At 48.0% G+C, this 23,228-nt stretch overlaps 1 protein-coding gene across 1 annotated transcript in view; it reads left to right on the forward strand.

Annotated features, from left to right (window-relative positions):
• The first annotated feature begins 233 nt into the window (after positions 1-233).
• LOC140427179 (dead end protein homolog 1-like) overlaps positions 234-23,228 on the forward strand; it is a 50,524-nt gene continuing 27,529 nt past the window's right edge. Inside the window, 2 exon segments of the mRNA XM_072512759.1 lie at positions 234-266; positions 2,037-2,157. Coding sequence (XP_072368860.1) covers positions 2,037-2,157 — 121 coding nt within the window. The 5' untranslated portion in view covers positions 234-266.

A 23,228-nucleotide genomic window follows, 5' to 3' on the forward strand; every position in this document is an offset into this window, starting at 1 on the left:
AGGCAATGGAACTAGTCTTGTTGGGACAGATTTGCAGCTTCTTTTATCTCACAGTGTGTGATAGAATTCGGAGTTTCTGTGCTTAGTGTTTGCTTAAACTGTCTGGCGTTTTTTAACAATCAATACCCCCCCCCCCCCCCCCCCGCTCCCAAGCCAGCCTGGCCAATGGTGTGTTGCTCAGCCTGGGGCTGGGGTCTGTATAAAGGGGTGGGGACAGGCAGGCGATGCCTAGACCTGGGGTACAGTGAGTGACGCATTAAGAACAGGTTGGTGATGGGCTTTTAATTCTGGGCAGGTCAATGCTGCGAACATTGTTTTTTTTTTAAATGTTTGGATTGTGTTTGCTGCGCCCTTTCCATAGTGCATGGCCTGTTGTACCTCGACAACGGGGACCGTTTAATGTGATTGTGTCCCAAGTGGACATTCCTCAGCTTTGCAAATCTGCCCCCAGTGCTTCGAGTTTTGGAATAGGTGGAAGAGCCGTTACAAATACGTTCCATTAAATCTCGACAGCGTGCTGTAAAACACAGAAGGATGTAGGTCTTTCAGCAGCACCGGGTTTTTTTTTTTTGGTGCCATTTAAAGGGAGCTAACGTCAGTCTGGGAGCCTGTGCAAAGACAGGAAATTTGGACCGCCTGTTACCCTCTAAGTGACTGTTCCTGTATGAGTTGCTACTGTAGCTCCCAGGTTGCCGATTGCTGTTTGGCATAGCAGCTCCCTCCTGACCGCTAGCAGCCTGGCTGGTTTGAATTTTCATTCTCCCTTACTTTAGCCAGCAAGGGGGAGGGATGGAACTACTCAATAAAGAATTGTTTCAATCAGGCCAACATTGTGTCCTGTTGCTGGTGACATGTAAATTGTAAAGACGATTATTCTTGATTAAAAAAAAAAAGGCTGAACTGGAAGCAACACTTTTTTAAAGTTTATTTACTGAAAGACCCACATTTTTCTGTTTAATAGAGCACATTGTCGAGATTTGATGGGTGGCACGGTAGGACAGTGGTTAGCACAGTTGCTTCACAGCGCCAGGGTCCCATGTTCGATTACCGGCTTGGGTCACTGTCTGTGTGGAGTCTGCACGTTCTCCCCGTGTCTGCGTGGGGTTCCTCCGGGTGCTCCGGTTTCCTCTCACAAGTCCCGAAAGACGTGCTTGTCGGGTGAATTGGACATTCTGAATTCTCCCTCAGTGTACCCGAACAGGCCCCGGAGTGTGGCGACTAGGAGATTTTCACAGTAACTTCATTGCAGTGTTAATGTAAGCCTACTTGTGACAATAATAAAGATATTATTAATATATGCTGAAAATTTGTAAAGGCTATTCTACCTACCCCAAAAATCAAAGCATTGTAAGCAAGAGTTTGTTTAACAAAGTAATATTAAGCAGCGCAGTGGTTAGCACTGCTGCCTCACGGCACCGAGGTCCCAGGTTTGATCCCGGCTCTGGGTCACTGTCTGTGCGGAGTTTGCACATTCTCCCCGTGTCTGCGTGGGTCTCACCCCCACAACCCAAAGATGTGCAGGGTAGGTGGATTGACCACGCTAAATTGTCCCTTAATTGAAAAAATGAATTGGGTACTCTAAATTTTTTTTTTTTAAAGTAATACTTGAGTTTGAATTCTGATACTGGAAGATTGCACCTCTACCTGACCTGTATTGTAAAGGTAGGATAAATTTGCCATAGTCGCAGATGACCATCGGCTGCTTTCCCTTATTGAGGGGTAGAGCTGGAGCTGACTGGTGGTGATTTAACCTGAGGATCACCACACCTCAGGCGAGAGGGGCAAGGTTGAGAACGTGGGTCTTTATGAACAACCTCAACCGGTACGGGAATTGAACTTGCGCTGCTGGCCTTGCTTTGCATCACAAGCCAACTGTCTAGCCCACTAGTGGACTGCTGCAGAAAGGCATGTTTTAATGTCGGTAACATCTGGGTCCTTCGAATGCTTAAATAATTTTTTCTCCTCCTCTTAAGGATTGTACGTAGTTGAATTCTTGTTATAAAATTCTAAACGCTCTTCTTTAACATTTTGCGCAGATGATGGCAAGCATCTTGTTGAACACGGCCAATAAGTTGGCTTTCGAAGCTTGGGTAGAAGCAACAGGCATCAGTCTAATCCAGATCAATGGCCAAAGAAAGTTTGGTGGACCTCCTCCAGGTTTGTCACAAGGCGTATTTGCCTACTGCCTCAATGTAATTTTCCTTTTTTTTTAAACAATCAATCCCCAACTGATGAGACATCCATTCAATTCTTTTTTTTTAATTAAATATTTTATTGAAAATTTTTGGTCAACCAACACAGTACATTGTGCATCCTTTACACAATATTATAACAACACAAATAACAATGACCTATTTTATAAACAAAAAATGAATAAATAATAAATAACAAAAATAAAAACTAGCCCTAATTGGCAACTGCCTTGTCACAAGGAACACTCTCCAAAAATATAATTTAACAGTCCAATATATAATTATCTGTAGCAACGACCTATACATACTATACAGTATATATTAACAACCCTGAGAGTCCTTCTGGTTCCTCCTCTCCCTCCCCCCCCCCCCCCCCCCCCCCCCCCCCGATCCTGGGCTGCTGCTGCTGCCTTCTTTTTCCCATTCCGTCTATCTTTCTGCGAGGTATTCGACGAACGGTTGCCACCGCCTGGTGAACCCTTGAGCCGACCCCCTTAGGACGAACTTAATCCGCTCTAGCTTTATAAACCCCGCCATGTCATTTATCCAGGTCTCCACCCCCGGGGGCTTGGCTTCTTTCCACATTAGCAGTATCCTGCGCCGGGCTACTAGGGACGCAAAGGCCAAAACATCGGCCTCTCTCGCCTCCTGCACTCCCGGCTCTTGTGCAACCCCAAATATAGCCAACCCCCAGCTTGGTTCGACCCGGACTCCTACTACTTTTGAAAGCACCTTTGTCACCCCCATCCAAAACCCCTGTAGTGCCGGGCATGACCAAAACATATGGGTATGATTCGCTGGGCTTCTCGAGCACCTCGCACACCTATCCTCCACCCCAAAAAATTTACTGAGCCGTCCTCCAGTCATATGTGCCCTGTGTAACACCTTAAACTGAATCAGGCTTAGCCTGGCACACGAGGACGACGAGTTTACCCTGCTTAGGGCATCTGCCCACAGCCCCTCCTCGATCTCCTCCCCCAGCTCTTCTTCCCATTTCCCTTTTAGTTCATCTACCATAGTCTCCCCTTCGTCCCTCATTTCCCTATATATATCTGACACCTTACCATCCCCCACCCATGTCTTTGAGATCACTCTGTCCTGCACCTCTTGTGTCGGGAGCTGCGGGAATTCCCTCACCTGTTGCCTCGCAAAAGCCCTCAGTTGCATATACCTGAATGCATTCCCTTGGGGCAACCCATATTTCTCGGTCAGCGCTCCCAGACTCGCGAACTTCCCATCCACAAACAGATCTTTCAGTTGCGTTATTCCTGCTCTTTGCCACATTCCATATCCCCGATCCATTCCCCCCGGGGCAAACCTATGGTTGTTTCTTAACGGGGACCCCCCCAAGGCTCCAGTCTTTCCCCTATGCCGTCTCCACTGTCCCCAAATCTTCAGTGTAACCACCACCACCGGGCTTGTGGTGTAGTTCCTCGGTGAGAACGGCAATGGGGCTGTCACCATAGCCTGTGGGCTAGTCCCCCTACAGGACGCCCGCTCTAATCTCTTCCACGCCGCTCCCTCCTCCTCTCCCATCCACTTACTCACCATTGAAATATTAGCGGCCCAATAATACTCACTTAGGCTCGGTAGTGCCAGCCCCCCCCTCCCCCTATCCCTGCTACGCTGTAAGAATCCCTTCCTCACTCTCGGGGTCTTCCCGGCCCACACAAAACCCATGATGCTCTTTTCAATCCTTTTAAAAAAAGCCTTCGTAATCACCACCGGGAGGCACTGAAACACAAAGAGGAATCTCGGGAGGACCACCATCTTAACCGCCTGCACCCTCCCTGCCATTGACAGGGATACCATATCCCATCTCTTGAAATCCTCCTCCATCTGTTCCACCAACCGCGTTAAATTTAACCTATGCAATGTGCCCCAATTCTTAGCTATCTGGATCCCCAGGTAACGAAAGTCCCTTGTTACCTTCCTCAACGGTGGGTCCTCTATTTCTCTACTCTGCTCCCCTGGATGCACCACAAACAACTCACTTTACCCCATGTTCAATTTATACCCTGAAAAATCCCCAAACTCCCCAAGTATCCGCATTATTTCTGGCATCCCCTCCGCCGGGTCCGCCACGTATAGTAGCAAATCGTCCGCATACAAAGATACCCGGTGTTCTTCTCCTCCCCTAAGTACTCCCCTCCACTTCTTGGAACCCCTCAACGCTATCGCCAGGGGCTCAATCGCCAGTGCAAACAATAATGGGGACAGAGGGCATCCCTGCCTTGTCCCTCTATGGAGCCGAAAATGTGCAGATCCCCGTCCATTCGTGACCACGCTCGCCACTGGGGCCCTATACAACAGCTGCACCCATCTAACATACCCCTCTCCAAAACCAAATCTCCTCAACACCTCCCACAAATAATCCCACTCCACTCTATCAAATGCTTTCTCGGCATCCATCGCCACTACTATCTCCGTTTCTCCCTCTGGTGGGGCCATCATCATTACCCCTAACAACCTCCGTATATTCGTGTTCAGCTGTCTCCCCTTCACAAACCCAGTTTGGTCCTCGTGGACCACCCCCGGGACACATTCCTCTATTCTCATTGCCATTACCTTGGCCAGGACCTTGGCATCTACATTTAGGAGGGAAATAGGTCTATAGGACCCGCATTGTAGCGGGTCCTTTTCCTTCTTTAAGAGAAGCGATATCGTTGCTTCAGACATAGTCGGGGGCAGTTGTCCCCTTTCCTTAGCCTCATTAAAGGTCCTCGTCAGTACCGGGGCGAGCAAGTCCACATATTTTCTATAGAATTCGACTGGGAATCCATCCGGTCCCGGGGCCTTTCCCGCCTGCATGCTCCTAATTCCTTTCACCACTTTTTCTACCTCGATCTGTGCTCCCAGTCCCACCCTTTCCTGCTCTTCCACCTAGGGAAATTCCAGCCGATCCAAGAAGCCCATCATTCTCTCCCTCCCATCCGGGGGTTGAGCTTCATATAATTTTTTATAAAATGTCTTGAACACTCCATTCACTCTCTCCGCTCCCCGCTCCATCTCTTCTTCCTCATCCCTCACTCCCCCTATTTCCCTCGCTGCTCCCCTTTTCCTCAATTGGTGTGCCAGCAACCTGCTCGCCTTCTCCCCATATTCGTACTGTAAACCCTGTGCCTTCCTCCATTGTGCCTCTGCAGTGCCTGTAGTCAACAAGTCAAATTCTACATGTAGCCTTTGCCTTTCCCTGTACAGTCCCTCCTCCGGTGCTTCCGCATATTGTCTGTCCACCCTCAAAAGTTCTTGCAGCAACCGCTCCCGTTCCTTACTCTCCTGCTTCCCTTTATGTGCCCTTATTGATATCAGCTCCCCTCTAACCACCGCCTTCAACGCCTCCCAGACCACTCCCACCTGGACCTCCCCATTATCATTGAGTTCCAAGTACTTTTCAATGCACCCCCTCACCCTTAGACACACACCCTCATCTGCCATTAGTCCCATGTCCATTCTCCAGGGTGGGCGCCCTCCTGTTTCCTCCCCTATCTCCAAGTCCACCCAGTGTGGAGCGTGATCCGAAATGGCTATAGCCGTATACTCCGTTCCCCTCACCTTCGGGATCAATGCCCTACCCAGCACAAAAAAGTCTATTCGCGAGTAGACTTTATGGACATAGGAGAAAAACGAGAACTCCTTACTCCTAGGTCTGCTAAATCTCCACGGGTCTACACCTCCCATCTGCTCCATAAAATCTTTAAGTACCTTGGCTGCTGCCGGCCTCCTTCCAGTCCTGGACTTCGACCTATCCAGCCCTGGTTCCAACACCGTATTAAAATCTCCCCCCATTATCAGCTTTCCCATCTCTAGGTCCGGAATGCGTCCTAGCATCCGCCTCATAAAATTGGCATCATCCCAGTTCGGGGCATATACGTTTACCAAAACCACCGTCTCCCCCTGTAGTTTGCCACTCACCATCACGTATCTGCCCCCGTTATCCGCCACTATAGTCTTTGCCTCGAACATTCCCCGCTTCCCCACTAATATAGCCACCCCCCTGTTTTTCGCATCTAGCCCCGAATGGAACACCTGCCCCACCCATCCTTTGCGTAGCCTAACCTGGTCTATCAATTTCAGGTGCGTTTCCTGTAACATAACCACATCTGCCTTAAGTTTCTTAAAGAGGGCACGGGTACTCGCACACCTTATCGGCCCGTTCAGCCCTCTCACGTTCCACGTGATCAGCCGAGTTGGGGGGCTTCCTACCCCCCCCCCTTGTCGATTAGCCATCACCTTTTTCCAGCTCCTCACCCGGTTCCCACGCAGCTATATCTCCCCCAGGCGGTGCCCCCCCGCCCATCCTCTCCCATACCAGCTCCCCCCTCTCCCCAGCAGCAGCAAACCAGTAATTCCCCCCTCCCACCCCCCCCGCTAGATCCCCCGCTAGCGTAATTACTCCCCCCATGTTGCTCCCAGAAGTCAGCAAACTCTGGCTGACCTCGGCTTCCCCCCGTGACCTCGGCTCGCACCGTGCGACGCCCCCTCCTTCCTGCTTCTCTGTTCCCGCCATGATTTTCATAGCGCGGGAACCAAGCCCGCGCTTCTCCCTTGGCCCCGCCCCCAATGGCCAACGCCCCATCTCCTCCACCTCCCCTCCTCCCCCCATCACCACCTGTGGGAGAGAGAAAAGTTACCGCATCGCAGGATTAGTACATAAAACCCCTCTTTGCCCCCCACATTCGCCCCACCACTTTGTTCGAACGTTCTTTTTAATAACCCGCTCATTCCAGTTTTTCTTCCACAATAAAAGTCCACGCTTCATCCGCCGTCTCAAAGTAGTGGTGCCTCTCTCGATATGTGACCCACAGTCTTGCCGGTTGCAGCATTCCAAATTTTATCTTCTTTTTACAAAGCACCGCCTTGGCCCGATTAAAGCTCGCCCTCCTTCTCGCCACCTCCGCACTCCAGTCTTGATAAACGCGGATCACCGCGTTCTCCCATTTACTACTCCGAGTTTTCTTCGCCCATCTAAGGACCATTTCTCTATCCTTAAAACGGAGGAATCTCACCACTATGGCTCTGGGAATTTCTCCTGCTCTCGGTCCTCGCGCCATCACTCGGTATGCTCCCTCCACCTCCAACGGACCTGCCGGGGCCTCTGCTCCCATTAACGAGTGCAGCATCGTGCTCACATATGCCCCGACGTCCGCTCCCTCCACACCTTCAGGAAGACCAAGAATCCTCAGGTTGTTCCTCCTTGCGTTGTTTTCCAGTGCCTCCAACCTTTCCACACATCGTTTCTGATGTGCCTCCTGCGTCTCCGTCTTCACCACCAGGCCCTGTATATCGTCCTCATTCTCGGCTGCCTTTGCCTTCACGACCCGAAGCTCCCGCTCCTGGGTCTTTTGTTCCTCCTTTAGCCCTTCGATCGCCTGTAGTATCGGGGCCAACAGCTCTTTCTTCATTTCCTTTTTGATCTCTTCCACACAGCATTTCAAGAACTCTTGTTGTTCAGGGCCCCATGTTAAACTGCCACCTTCCGACGCCATCTTGGTTTTTGCTTGCCTTCCTTGCCGCTGTTCTAAAGGATCCACTGCAATCTGGCCACTTCCCTCTCCTTTTTCCATCCGTATCCAGGGGGGATTCCCTTCTGGTTTGCTGCACAGTGTTTTTAGCCGTCAAAATTGCCGTTGGGGCTCCTATCAAGAGCCCAAAAGTCCGTTTCACAGGGAGCTGCCGAAATGTGCGACTCAGCTGGTCATCGCCGCACCCGGAAACCCATCCATTCAATTCTGTTTGAGTTTGAAGGCCATTGCTTTGGGGCACAGGAACTGAAAGAGGACACTTAGACCCTTGGTCTGGCCTGACATTTCTTTACGGCTCACGTGTATCGTCGCTACATCTCTCTCAATGTCTTTAATTTTTTTTTTCAAATTTAGAGTACCCAATTATTTTTCCCCATTAAGGGGCAATTTAGCGCGGCCAATCCACCTACCCTGCACATCTTTGGGTTGTGGGGGTGAAACCCACGCAGACACGGGGAGAATGTGCAAACTCCACACGGACAGTGATCCAGGGTCTGGATTCGAACCCGGGTCCTCAGCGCCGTGAGGCTGCAGTGCTAACCGCTGTGCCACCCGTGCTGCCCACTCAATGTCTTTAACTGATTGAAAATTGATTTGAAATTTTCAATAGACCCCAGCCTCAACAGCGTTTTACTTGTTTGTGGGGGACGTTTTCCTGATCTCTGCTACCCTTTTGTACGAAGAAGTGCTTCCTGATGACACCCTAATTTCCCCCTTGTCTGGCCTAGCTTTCGGTCGAGAAAGTAGCTTACTTTTATCCGCACCATCAATTCTTCAACACCTTTATTTTCTATACGTGAGGAAATATAAGGCTAGTCGCTATGATTGTTCTCGTTAATTAACTTTTTCTAACCCTGTTAAAAGGTCTGAATTTGTTGAGTATCGGGTAGAGAACACGGGTGCAATGTGCTGTCGCAGGAAAGTGGCAGCAGAGGTTTTGGACTGAGGTGTTTATCTAACATTCAGATTGCGGAGTGGCTTCTTGGTGGTTGGGGTCGTGATCTCGTTAAATCCAGTGCTGTAAGATCCATTTCAGTAGACTGTCGTGCACCGTTTGGCCATGAATATATTGAGAGTATAATCTTTGTTGTAAAATTAGGTTTGGAAAAGCTTCAAAGCTGAGATCGATAGATTTTAGTTGGACAAAAGAGATATTGAGGGATGTGAAATCGAGGCAGCTAAATGGTGTTGATTAAGCTAGTAAAAAGTAATTTGACTAACAAATCTGTGCTGACCTCCATTTATTATCCTGTACGTTTCTCAGACGCCAATGATCTTTGTCCCTAGTTAGTTTCCCTAACAATGACATTGGCCTGACAGGTTTGTAGTTGTTGGATTTATCACTCTTCATTTTGTGTCCCCTGGCAGTACTTGTGTATCTAAAGGCGATTGGAAAATGATGGCCAGAGCCTACACAGTTTCCAGCCTTCATTCCCTCAATCATGTAGACCAGGTGATGTTACCCCCTTCTCTAGAAAACAGATACAAAGTAATCATTTAGTACTGAATGGGAGAATCGTGGTAATATCAGTGAATTAATAATCTAAAAACCTAGACTAATGTTCTGGGGAAACAAGTTTAAATCCTACCCGGCAGCTGCAATCGGGAATATAGAGCTGGTCTCAGTTTAATGGTCACTATTACGATCAGCAATTGACATGGAAAAAAAACAACACCATCTGGTTCACGAGAGTTCTTTAAGGAAGGAAATCTGCCGTCCTTGCCTGGCTCGGCCTACATGTGCCTCTGGACTTACAGCAACAAAACTGCCCCCTGAAATGGCCCAGAAAGCTACTCCGTCCCAAGGCAAACAAATGCTGGTCTTGCCAGTGATACTCCCATCCCGTGAAACAAGTCCTCCCTGCTGCCTCCACAGTATTTTCCTTTTGGTCTGTAATCAGCCCCATTTCCAGTGACTATGCTTTTACTGTTTGTTGGAAGACATTTGGGTTCAATTTTTATTTTGACCACCAAACTATTCTCATACCCTCTTTGACCTGCTTGGTTCTTTTTTTTAAAAAAATCTATCTACTTGTACTTTCTATATTCATTGCAAAGTCTTCATGGTGAGAAAGCAGAAAACTCACTGTCTAGGACACAAATAATCAGAAAAATTGAAAGAAATGGATTGCTGTCCTTGCCAGAATGGATAAAAGACTTCAGTTATTTGCAGAGACGAGAGAAGCTGTGGGAGGGGAAGGAGAATGAGGTGGATCTGGTAGGAATTCTGATTCATGGCTCAGGAAAGGAGAAACACAAGTGATTGTCGAAAACCCTGATTGGTTTTGGTGCTAGTTCCCTATGGAGGTAACATCAGAAATCCCTGTGCTAGCTCCTTGTTGGGTAGCACAAGTGGATAGCACTGTGGCTTCACAGCGCCAGGGTCCCACGTTCGATTCCCTGCTGGGTCACTGTCTGTGCGGAGTCTGCACGTTCTCCCCATGTCTGCGTAGGTTTGCTCCGGTTTCCTCCCACAGTCCAAAGACGTGCAGATTAGGTGGATTGGCCATGATAAATTGCCCTTAGTGTCCAAAAAGGTTAGAGGAGGGGTTATTGGGTTAGGGGGATAGGGTGGAAGTGAGGGCTTTAGTGGGTTGGTGCAGACTCGATGGGCCGAATAGTCTCCGCCAGCACTGTATGTACTATTGTTTTCTTGTATTCCTGTCCTTTATTTTCCCTTAAATTTAGAACACCCAATTAATTTTTTCCAATTGAGGGGCAATTTAGCGTAGCCAATCCACCTAGCTTGCACATCTTTGGGTTGTGGGGGCGAAACCCACGCAGACATGGAGAGAATGTGCAAACTCAGCACAGACAGTGACCCAGAGCCGGGATCGAACCTGGGACCTCGGCGCCGTGAGGCAGCAGGGCTAACCCACTGCGCCACCGTGCTGCCCTCCTGTCTATTCTTTTAACTATTTCACCCCATTTCTCCGATTTTGTGACTGCCCATTTCTGTTGCTTCATGGTGCTCCTTTTTCCTCCCACAAGTCCCGAAAGATGTGCTTTATTATGTTATGGGCGAGGCGTTTTCAGAACCCCAAAATGTATCATAGAGTTCAACAACCTCTCCCTTTAATGGATTTGTTGCTTTTCTGAGCACATGGCTTGTTCCCTAGGTGTGGGATTACAATTATGGACACGTGGGTTTTTAAACACAAAACACTGTTTATTCCATGAACTCAACTTAACATCTTAAATAAACATTGGACCTCTTAAAACCCCTTACTTCAAAGATAACTCAGAAAATATTGCAACAGTAAATAATTCCTTAAAATGTTGCTTCAAACTTCCAAGACACTTAACACCTTTAAACAAAATCACATCAGGTTAAAGGCTTTACTTTAAATCACCCAAATGATCCAGAGATAGTCTTTCATGGCAGAGATCCAGCTCACAGCAAAACATAGACACACACCCAGCTCTTTTCAAAACTTGCAGCTCTCTGGAAACACAGACACACACACACACACACACACACACACACACACAGTTTTTAAACTGAAACTAAACCCTGCAAAATGGCTGACCCGAGCTGAGCTCCACCCACTCTGACATCTGTGATGAACGGTTACTGCCTTATCATCATGTAAGGTGATGTCCCCTTTAAGACCGGGCTTGGAACCCTGGGGACTCCGCCTCTGGCTCCGCCCATCTGGGAGCCATACATAATGGCCTGCCTCATGGTCTGTATAGCAGTCAGCTCTCGTCCATAGCTGTAGCATAGTTATTAGTCTAATAAAGCCTTCTTTACAGTTTAATCTCTAAGCATCATTATTGAGGGTACCTCAATTTATTAGACTAAACTAGATTCAGGATGGACGCAGGCCTAAAACCAGAGAAGCTCAATCTGGAAGCACGAACGCCGGAGGCAAAGGAAATTTTTAAATACTGGCTGCGGTGCTTCGAGGCCTACCTGGACTCCGCAGAGACTCCCATTCTGGGGCCACGCAAGCTGCGTCTACTCCACGCCCAGGTGAGTCACAGAATCTCCGCCACGCTCGAAAATGCGACGACTTATGAGGAAGCGATTGAGTTGCTCCGCAAGCGGTTTGTCAAACCCGTCAATGAGGTGCACGCCCGGCATCTGCTCTCTACCTGCCGGCAGCGCTCGGGGGAATCGCTCGACGAGTTTGTTGAAAAACTCACCGCGCTTGCCAGGGACTGTGACCATCAGGATGTGACAGGGGAAGTCCATATGAACCTGCACATCAGGGATGCTTTCGTGTCCGGAATCCGCTCGACCTTCATCCGGCAGCGGCTGCTCGAAAACGGGGCAAAAGACCTCCAGGAGACGCTAACGCTCGCCTCCTCGCTGGAGGTGGCCTGACATAACTTGGGTACGTACCCCGCGGACTCTGCCAGCACCCCCCCGGACTTCCTCAGACTCACCCGTATTACAGGCCTGCGCCACGCGGCGACCCGTTCACCATGGGGGCACACCTTGCTACTTCTGCGGGAAGGGCCAGCACCCACGCCCATGCTGTCCAGCCTGCTCCGCGATCTGCAGTGACTGCGGGAAGAAAGGGCACTTTGCGAGGGTCTGCCTGGCCAGACCCAGGGGCCAGAAAAACAAAGAACAGCCGGCCCGAAAATCAGGCTCTCAGGCCCGCAGGCCTCGCAATGCTGCTGCGCACAGACCCGACACGCCCTCTTCTGATGCGTCATCAGCCTCGTGCGAATCATGGGAGCGGCCATCTGGTCGGCGGCCATCTTCTTGACCCGACACGTGCGACCGACGGCAGCGGCCATTTTACGGGTCCGACTCGGCTGACGAATCCGACTACCCGCGACTGGGTGCGCTCACCCTCGATCAAACTCGGCCAAAACACCTGCAGAACGCCATGATGCAGGTCCAGGTCAACGGGCACGACACTGCATGCCTCTTCGACTCCGGGAGCACGGAGAGCTTTATCCACCCTGAAACGGTAAGGCGCTGCTCCCTACGCACCCATCCCGCATCCCAAACCATAGCCCTCGCATCTGGGTCCCACTCGGTACAAATCACGGGGTACTGTATTGCGGATCTCTCGATCCAGGGTGCCAAATACACCCATTTCAAATTTTATATCCTCCCTCACCTCTGTGCCCCCCCTGCTGCTCGGACTGGATTTCCAGTGCAGCCACCGAAGCCTGACACTGAAGTTCGGCGGACCCTTGCCCCCCCTCACGGTGTGCTGCCTTGCGACACTGAAAGTCGCACCCCCCCTCGCTATTCGTTAACCTCACTCCCGACTGTAAGCCCGTCGCCACCAGGAGCCGGCGCTACAGTGCCCAAGATATGGCTTTTATCAAGTCAGAGGTCCAGCGTTTACTGGGAGAGGGGGTCATCGAGGCTAGCAACAGCCCTTGGAGAGCGCAAGTGGTGGTAGTCCGGTCCAGGGAGAAGAAACGGATGGTCGTGGATTATAGCCAGACCATAAACCGATTCATGCAGCTTGATGCGTACCCCCTTCCTCGCATCGCGGAAATGGTAAATCGGATCGCCCAATACCGAGTCTTTTCCACGGTCGACCTCAAATCTGCCTACCACCAGCTCCCCATCCGACCAAAAGACCGCCCCTATACTGCCTTCGAAGCAGCCGGCCGGCTCTTCCACTTCCTCAGGGTCCCCTTTGGTGTCACAAATGGGGTCTCCGTCTTTCAAAGGGCGATGGACCAAATGGTGGACCAGTACGGTTTGCGGGCTACATACCCGTACTTGGACAATGTCACCATCTGCGGCCATGATCAGCAGGACCATGACGCTAACCTCAAAAAGTTCCTCCAGACCGCCCGAGCCCTTAACCTGACCTATAACGAGGGCAAATGCGTTTTCCACACCACCCGGCTGGCCATCCTCGACTATGTCGTGGAAGACGGGGTCCTAGGTCTCGACCCCGACCGCATGCGCCCCCTTAAGGAACTCCCTCTCCCCCGCAGCCTCCAGGCCCTCAAACGGTGCTTGGGGCTTTTCTCCTATTACGCCCAGTGGGTCCCCAAGTATGCGGACAAAACCCGCCCACTCCTAAAGACCACCACTTTTCCCCTCTCGGCCTAGGCTCAATTGGCCTTCAACCGCATCAAGGCCGACATCATCAAGGCCGCCATGCACGCGGTGGACGAAACCATCCCTTTCCAGGTAGAGAGCGATGCATCAGACATCGCCCTGGCTGCTACCCTCAATCAAGGAGGCAGACCAGTAGCGTTCTTCTCCCGAACCCTCACCGCCTCAGAGATTCGACACTCTGCAGTCGAAAAGGAGGCACAAGCCATTGTGGAGGCTGTGCGGTGCTGGAGACACTACCTCGCCGGTAGGAGGTTTACCCTCGTCACCGACCAACGGTCGGTCGCCTATATGTTCGATAACACGCAACGGGGCAAAATAAAAAAACGATAAAATTTTGAGGTGGAGGATCGAACTCTCCACCTACTCGTACGATATCAAGTATCGTCCAGGGGAGCTCAAAGAGCTCCCTGTCCCGCGGCACATGCGCCAACGCGCAGGAGGACCGCCTGCAAGCCATCCACAATGACCTCTGCCACCCGGGGGTTACCCGGCTCGTCCATTTCATCAAGTCCCGCAACCTACCTTACTCAACCAAGGAGGTCAAGGCCGTGGTCAGGGCCTGCCAGGTCTGTGCGGAGCTCAATCCGCACTTCTATCGGCCAGACAAGGTTCGGCTCGTGAAGGCCTCGGGCCCCTTTGAGCGACTGAGCGTGGACTTCAAGGGGCCCCTCCTGTCCACCAACCGTTATGCCTATTTCCTCACCGTGATTGATGAGTTCTCCCGTTTCCCACTCACCATTCCCTGCACCGACGTGACCTCAGCCACGGTGATTAAGGCACTGCACAGCATCTTCACCCTGTTCGGTTTCCCTGCTTATATCCACAGCGACCGGGGTACATTGTTCATGAGCGCTGAACTGCGTCAGTATCTGCTCAGCAAAGGCATCGCCTCGAGCAGAACGACCAGCTATAACCCACGGGGAAACGGGCCGGTGGAGAGGGAGAACGCGACAGTGTGGAAGGCTGTCCTTCTGGCCCTGCGGTCGAGAAATCTCCCAACCACCCGCTGGCAGGTGGTCCTACCCGATGCCCTACACTCCATTAGGTCACTCCTCTGCACGGCCACGAATGAGACCCCTCACGACCGATTGTTTCTCTTCCCCAGGAAGTCTACCTCCGGGGTCTCGCTTCCACCTTGGCTGATGGCTCCGGGACCTGTTCCTCTCCGGAGGCACGCGAGGAGCCATAAAACGGACCCCCTAGTTGAAAAGGTCCGACTGCTCCACGCCAACCCCAGTTACGCCTACGTGTGGAGTACTCCGACGGCAGGCAAGATACGGTTTCCCTCCGGGATCTGGCGCCCGCTGGATCCTCCACCACAGACGCCCCTTCCTGCTCCGCTCCCCTGCAGGACCTGTCGCCCCCTACAACACACCCCCTTCCGGCCCTACCACCCGTTGGTGAGCTCCTACCGTGCGCCCCCCTTTACATAACCCGCCGGCGCCGGCTCTGCTACCCCCGGCCCTGCCTAGTTCCTCTGCCCCGACCCGGACCGAAGCTCCGACCGCTGTGCTCCCGGATGTTCCCTCAACCGGGACGTCCGTGCCCGCCGCACCACCGCCCGAATTGAGGAGATCGAGGAGGACAATCCGGCCGCCGAGGCGGATGGACCTATGATGGCACTTCACCCCCGCCGGACTCCTTTTTAAACAGGGGGTGAATGTGATGAACGGTTACTGCCTTATCATCATGTAAGGTGATGTCCCCTTTAAGACCGGGCTTGGAACCATGGGGACTCCGCCTCTGGCTCCGCCCATCTGGGAGCCATACATAAAGGCCTGCCTCATGGTCTGTATGGCAGTCAGCTCTCATCCATAGCTGTAGCATAGTTATTAGTCTAATAAAGCCTTCTTTACAGTTTAATTTCTAAGCATCATTATTGAGGGTACCTCAACATCACTGTTTTCTTAAAGGTACATTGCTTCAACATCCAGTTCTTAAAGGCACTCTTGCACAACACCTCCCCCCCACCCCACCAAGAAAAAAAATAAACCATCAACTTCAAGATGGTTTCGTTTTTCAACTTTGCACCATCAATTAAGAAATGTACACAGTAAATATACATTTTCGTTTTTTTTAAAAAAACAACACATGCAAACAGGTATAATAATATAGTCCATTTTTCTTCTTCCTCCAATCGAAATCCTTCCCTATTGACAGTCTCTTTGAACAAAGTCTCTGCACGATCCATCCATTCCTCTACTCCTCGACATTTCTCTTTAGAATCAAATACTTTAGTTCAATCTGACCGCAAGAGTCCCTTGCAATTCTCCAATACAGGAGCATTGGTGATCACAGCTTTTAGGCAGTCAAATGCCTGTTGAAAGTCTGCTGTCCATTGAATTTTTTTAGGTTTCTTTAGCAAGTCCATCAGTGGAGTAATCACGCCACAAAACATTTGCACAGCTGTTCGATCAAATTCATTCATGTTAAGAGATCGCATTGCCTCCCTTCGTCTTGAGGGTATCGGAAACTCCTCACGGAAAGTGATTCAGGCTTCTCCAAATTCACTTTTGGCTAGGTTCATCACCAAACCCGCCTCCTGAAGCCAATCGAAGAACACCATACGATGTTTTAAATGCTCTTTCCATGTCTGGAAGTTGGAAATAAAAGCAGATTGTCCCACTTTCTCAATGCAATCCTTCAATGGTGGGATAGGATAAGAGTCTGTTCTTGTAACTGCATTAACCTTTCTATAGTCCACACACAACTGTTGGGTACCGTTTGGTTTAGGTACCATCACTATGGGTGAGCTCCATTGGCTGAAACCCATTTCAATTATGCCATTCTTCAGCAAACTCTCAATCTCTCTGTTAACATGTGCCAATTTTAACGGGTTAAGTCTATATGGATGTTGTTTGATCGGAACAGCATTTCCCACATCTACATCATGTATAGCCATTTTAGTACTTCCCAATTTATCTCTACAAACTTGCTCATGTGATATCAATAACTCTTTCAGGTCAGTTCGTTTTTCCTCTGGAAGGTAACTTAACAATTTATCCCAATTTTTAAGAACATCCTCGTTTTCCAATTTAATTTGAGGTATGTCAAATTCCCAGTCACCTGGATTTGGTTCATCATTTTGAGTAAGAATCATTAAAACCTCTTTTTTCTCTCCTTCCCTTTCAAAGTACCTTTTAAGCATATTCACATGACACACTCGGTGAGTCTTCCTTCTATCTGGTGTTTTTACCACATAATTCACCTCACTTAATTTCCTTTCAATCTGATACGATCCACAAAACCTAGCTTTTCAAGGCTCCCATACCACTGGTAACAACACTAAAACTTTATCCCCACTGGCAAAACTACGAACTTTGGATTTCTTGTCCGCTACCCGTTTCATCACATTCTGTGCAACTTTCAAATGTTGTCTCGCCAATTCACCTGCTCTATTTAATCGTTCCCTAAAATTTGACACTTAATCCAATAGTGTAATTTCCGATTTCTCACCCACCAATTTTTCCTTAATCAATTTAAGTGGTCCTCTTACCTCATGACCAAAAATTAGTTCAAAAGGACTAAATTTGGTAGACTCATTACGTGCATCTCTAATTGCAAACAAGACAAATGGGATTCCTTTATCCCAATCCTCTGGATAATCTTGACAATACGCCCTCAACATTGTCTATAATGTCTGATGCCACCTTTCTAACGCTCCCTGCGATTCTGGATGGTACGCAGTTGATTTAAATTGTGTTATTCCTAAGCTACCTATAACTTCTTTGAATAACTTTGAAGTAAAATTTGTTCCTTGATCCGATTGAATTTCTGTGGGTAGTCCATATCTAGTAAAGAATTTAAGTAACTCCTTCACAATCCTTTTAGCTGTAATATTACGTACTGGAATGGCCTCTGGAAACCTAGTAGACACATCCATTACAGTCAAAAGATATTGATTCCCACTTTTTGTTTTAGGAAGCGGTCCTACACAATCGATTAGGACCCTTGTAAAAGGTTCCTCAAATGCTGGAATGGGTATTAAGGGTGCTGGTTTTATCACTGCTTGAGGTTTCCCTATCACTTGACATGCGTGACATGATTGACAAAATTTAACTACATTTTTATGTAGTCCAGGCCAATAAAATAAATTCTGGATTTTAGCTAGAGTTTTCCTTATGCCCAAATGACCTCCCACTGGTACCTCATGTGCAACTCGCAACACCTCCTTTCTATACCCTACCGGCAATACTACTTGATGAACTTCTGCCCACTTTTCATCCGCCTGTATATGTACAGGTCTCCATTTTCTCATCAAGCCATCATTTTTACAGTAATAACACTCTGGTATACTCTCAGACTCCTCTTCCGTATATGCTTTCTGATATATCCGTTTTATTTCTACATCTTGCTGTTGTAACTCCGCCAATTTTCCTGAACTAAAAATATCTGCCTCATCTTCCACCTGTTCTTGTTCTTTTTCAACCATTTGATCAAAAATTGTTTCTGATAATTGCACTTCAACTTCATCTTCACTCTTTGATTTCTCCTCTTGTCTTTACCTGTGACTTTGCGACCTTGTTACTACACAATCCGGAAAAATCCCACGATATTCGTCCTTCAACACTTCAGTTGACTAATTTTCCACTGGCGTATCAACCACAGTAGGTATCACTCCCACGTGTGATCCAGCTATATCATTACCCAAGATAAACTGTATTCCTGGACAAGATAAGTTTCTCTATTACTCCTACTACCACTTCCACCACTCTTCGCTGGACTTTCCAATCTTACCTTATATAATGGAACACTACACCTCTCACCATGAATTCCACATATTACCACATTTTCTGGCAACATTCTTCCCAAACTACATAATTCCTCATCTCTTACCATTAAAGATTGACTAGCCCCTGTATCTCTTAAAATTGCGACTTCTTTACCTGCTCCTCCTGATACACAAGAGTAAACTTTACCCACACAAGTAAATTCTTTAAAGACATCTGGCACCTTCTTAACAATTACTTCTTGAACAGGCTGTACAATTGTTTGCACCTCCTTCGCTTCCCTTGGGCTTTCCTTTACCACTCTAACAAACCCCACTGTCTTATCCTGTTTTACCACATCAGCCTTCCCAGTGCTTTTCTTCAACCACCAACACTGTGACTTTACATGGCCTAGTTTATTACAGTGAAAACATTTGAAATGTTTCATTTCTTTTCCACCCTCCTGGATTTTCTTTTTAATCTGAGGTACACTCTCTTTATTGTCTCCCATCAGATCACCTTTACCACTTGAGTATTTCTCATGTCCCCAGTTTCTATCCCTCACCGGCTGAAACTGATGTCAGAAACCAATCTTTGATTTATGAACTAATTTATAATCATCTGCCATTTCCACTGCTAATCTCGCAGTTTTAACCCTCTGTTCTTCCACATGAGTTCTCACCACATCAGGAATTGAATTTTTAAACTCCTCCAAAAGTATAATTTCTCTGAGAGCTTCATACATTTGGTCTATTTTCAAAGCCCTTATCCACCTATCAAAATTACTCTGTTTGAGCCTTTCAAACTCCATGTATGTTTGACCAAATTCTTTCCTTAAATTTCTAAACTTTTGTCTGTAAGCTTCAGGCACTAGCTCATATGCACTTAAGATGGATTTCTTCACCTCCTCATACGTTCCAGATACCTCCTCCAGTAGTGATGCAAACACTTCACTAGCTCTACCTACCAGCTTTGTTTGAATCAGTGACATTCACATGTCCTGTGGCCATTTCATTGGTTTAGCGACCTTCTCAAATGAAATGAAAAAGGCTTCCACTTCCTTCTCGTCAAACCTTGGCAATGCTTGGACACATTTAATAGATTCTCACCACGTCTTCGACTATGACGCTCTGTCTCATTATCCTCATCACTATCATCCAACTGTACGTTTCCCTTTACGTCTGCCAATTTTAACTGATTGTCATGTTTCATGGCCATTTTCTGAAGTTCAAACTCCCTCTCTTTATCTTTTTCCCTGATCTGTATCTCCCTATTTCTTTTGCAAGGGCTATTCTTTCTTTTCTTTTTCCTTTCTCTCTCTTTCTCTCTCTTTATCCTCTCTCGCGTATGCCAGCCGCTTTAAATGTTCCATTTGTTTAATTTGCAACTGAATTTTTTGCCATTTCCAGTGAGTCAGACTCTTATCAAAGGCAACTTTAAATGCTTAACCACCACCATAATTACCTCATCTTTTCGCATTTTATCAGGTAATGTTAACTGTAAGCAATGTTCTTGCCAAATCTAACAGTCTGCTTTTCGCTTCTGTCCGTAAAGTACTACGCGTGACCTTCTCCACCCCCAAAAACCTCTGAGCCTCTGAAAGAGCCATTGTTCACAACACACTCCCCACTTAAACTAAAATACCACACCGAAAAAGCAACAATCCTTCACTGTCTTTAAGTTCACAAAAGCCAATCCAATAGATAGACTTTTATCCCGGACGAGCCCCCAATTGTTATGGGTGAGGCGTTTTCAGAACCCCAAAATGTATCATAGAGTTCAACCAACCTCTCCCTTTAATGGACTTGTTGCTTTTCTGAGCACATGGCTTTCCCCTAGGCGTGGGATTACAATTATGGACACGTGGGTTTTTAAACACAAAACACTGTTTATTCCATGAACTCAACTTAACATCTTAAATAAACATTGGACCTCTTAAAACCCCTTCTTCAAATATAACTCAGAAAATATTGCAACAGTAAATAATTTCTTAAAATGTTCCTTCAAACTTCCAAGACACTTAACACCTTTAAACAAAATCACATCAGGTTAAAGGCTTTACTTTAAATCACCCAAATGATCCGGAGATAGTCTTTGATGGTAGAGATCCAGCTCACTCAAAGTACAGACACACACCCAGCTCTTTTCAAAACTTGCAGCTCTCTGGAAACACACAGACACACACACACTGTTTTTAAACTGAAACTAAACCCTGCAAAATGGCTGACCTGAGCTGAGCTCCAGCCACTCTATGACATCACTGTTTTCTTAAAGGTACATTGCTTAAACATCCAGTTCTTAAAGGCACTCTCGCATGACAGTTAGGTGAATTGAACATTCTGAATTCTCCCTCCGTGTACACAAACAGGTGCCGGAATGTGGTGACTAGGGGCTTTTCACAGTAACTTCATTGCAGTGTTAATGTAAGCCTACTTGTGACACTAATAAAGATTATTGTTATTGGTGATTCATCCATATCCAAATAACCCTTTGCACGAAAAATATTTCCAGCTTAATTCTTTTAAGGCCTTTGCCTGCAATACTGCAGTGGCTCACTTCAAAATCATTTCAGTGGTTTGAAAGTGCTTTGAGACATCCAGAAGACACAATGTAAAAAGCAAGTCATTTCATTCCAATTGGTTTGTTTCCTTGATGCTCTTGACTCCTGATTATTTCTTCCCTCACATTTTCTTGTTGTTCAACATTAACTGGCTTACCATCCACACTCTGAACTCCATTTAGCCGCCTTGCTTCCCAAGCCTCCTGGTTAGGCTGCAACTAGAGAATTGCGTCCAATTTTGGGTACCACGCTTTAGAAAGAATGTGCAGGTTCTTGAGAGGGTGCATGGGCATTTATCAGAAAACTTTGAGGGATTACATTAAAGCTGCAAAGGTTAGCTGGGAGAAACTTAGTTTGAGATCCTGGGAGCAAAGGAGATTTGTATGTACAAGCTTGCCACCTTCGGCTAAGGTCGACCAGGGAAAAACTATTCCCATTAGCTGATGGGGCACAAGTTTAAGGTTTGGGAAAGAGATTTTGGGAGGTGTGAGGAGGAACTTTTTCACACAGCGAACCGTAATGAGGAATTTGCAGTCCATGAGGGTGGTGGAAGTGCAAACAATAAAATTATTTCAAAAGGAAATTAGATAGGCACTTGAGGGAAATAAACTTGATGGACTACAAGAATAAAGTGTGTGTGTGTGTGTGTGAGGGGGGGGGGGGGGGGGGGAAATGGGACATAAATAAATGTAGAGTACCCAATTCATTCTTTTCCAATTAAGGGGCAATTTAGCGTAGTCAATCCACCTACCCTGCACATCTTTGGGTTGTGGGGCCCAAACCCACGCAAACACGGGGAGAATGTGCAAACTCCACACGGACAGTGACCTGGGGCCATGATTGAACCCGGGACCTCGGCGCCGTGAGGCAGCAGTCTCGACTGGATTGCTACATAGAAAGCTTGCATGGACTCCATTGGTCAAATGGCCTCTTTCTGTGCCCATTAACTATGATCCCACGACTGTTTAAAATACGTTTGCCGTCTAAATTTTACCAATTTCTTCTTTTTTAAAATATGTTTATTCAAAAATTTTCAATAAATGTTTACAAAACACTCCAGAAAGAAAAGAAAATATACAAAAGACAAATAAAAAGGGAATTACGCCAACACACATAGCAACTTAAATCTCTAACCATTAAACTATCTAACAAACTAAGAACAAAATTGGGCAACGCCCCTTACAATAATCAAAACAAGAACCCCCCCCCCCCCCCAGAAAGTCTCGGAACGGTTGCCACCGCTTGGAGAACCCCTGCACAGACCCTCGCAAGGCAAACTTTATCTTCTCCAACCTGAGAAACCCCACCATGTCATTGACCCAAGCCTCCACACTTGGGGGCTTCGCGTCCCTCCACATTAGTAAGATCCTTTTCCGGGCTACCAAAGAGGCAAAGGCCAGAACTCCGGCCTCTTTCGGCTCCTGCACTCCCGGCTCATCTGATACCCCAAGTATTTGCTATCACCCAGCTCGGTGTTACCCGAGTATCCAAGACTCTGGACATAGCCTTTGCGATGCCCTTCCAGAACCCCTCAAGCGCCGGACACACCCAGGACATATGGGCGTGATTTGCTGGGCTCCCCGAAAACCTCGCACATCTGTCCTCTACCCCAAAGAACTTGCACATCCTTGCCTCAGTCAAATGCACCCGGTGCACACTTTAAACTGGATCGGGCTGAGCCTGGCACGAGACGAGGAGGAATTAACCCTGCCCAGGGCGTCTGCCCACAGGCCCTCACCCAGCTCCTCCTCCCACTTGCCCTTCAGCTCCTCCACTGAGGCTTCCTCCGCCTCCTGCAGCTCCTGGTAAATCGCCGAGACCATGCCCTCTCCGACCCACACACCCGAAATCGCCCTGTCCTGAATCCTCCGTGCAGGCTACAGCGGAAATTCCCCTACCTGCCTCCTCACAAACGCCCTCACCTGCATATACCTGAAGGCATTTCCTGGGGGTAACCCAAATTCCTCCTCCAGCGCCCTCAGACTGGCAAAAGTCCCGTCAATAAATAGGTCCCCATTCTTTCTTTTAAAATATATTTTATTAAAGTTTTTCAATCACAATTTTTCCCCTTACAAATCAAACAAAAGAGAAATTAAAAGTACAAGTAACATGATAACTACAATCTAACATTGAGTAACCAACTAACATGGTAAACTAACCAAATAACATAAAGTGAAACTCCACCCCCCCCCC

Source organism: Scyliorhinus torazame, chromosome 7 (assembly GCF_047496885.1).
Source record: "Scyliorhinus torazame isolate Kashiwa2021f chromosome 7, sScyTor2.1, whole genome shotgun sequence".
NCBI classification, from domain to species: Eukaryota; Metazoa; Chordata; class Chondrichthyes; order Carcharhiniformes; family Scyliorhinidae; genus Scyliorhinus; species Scyliorhinus torazame.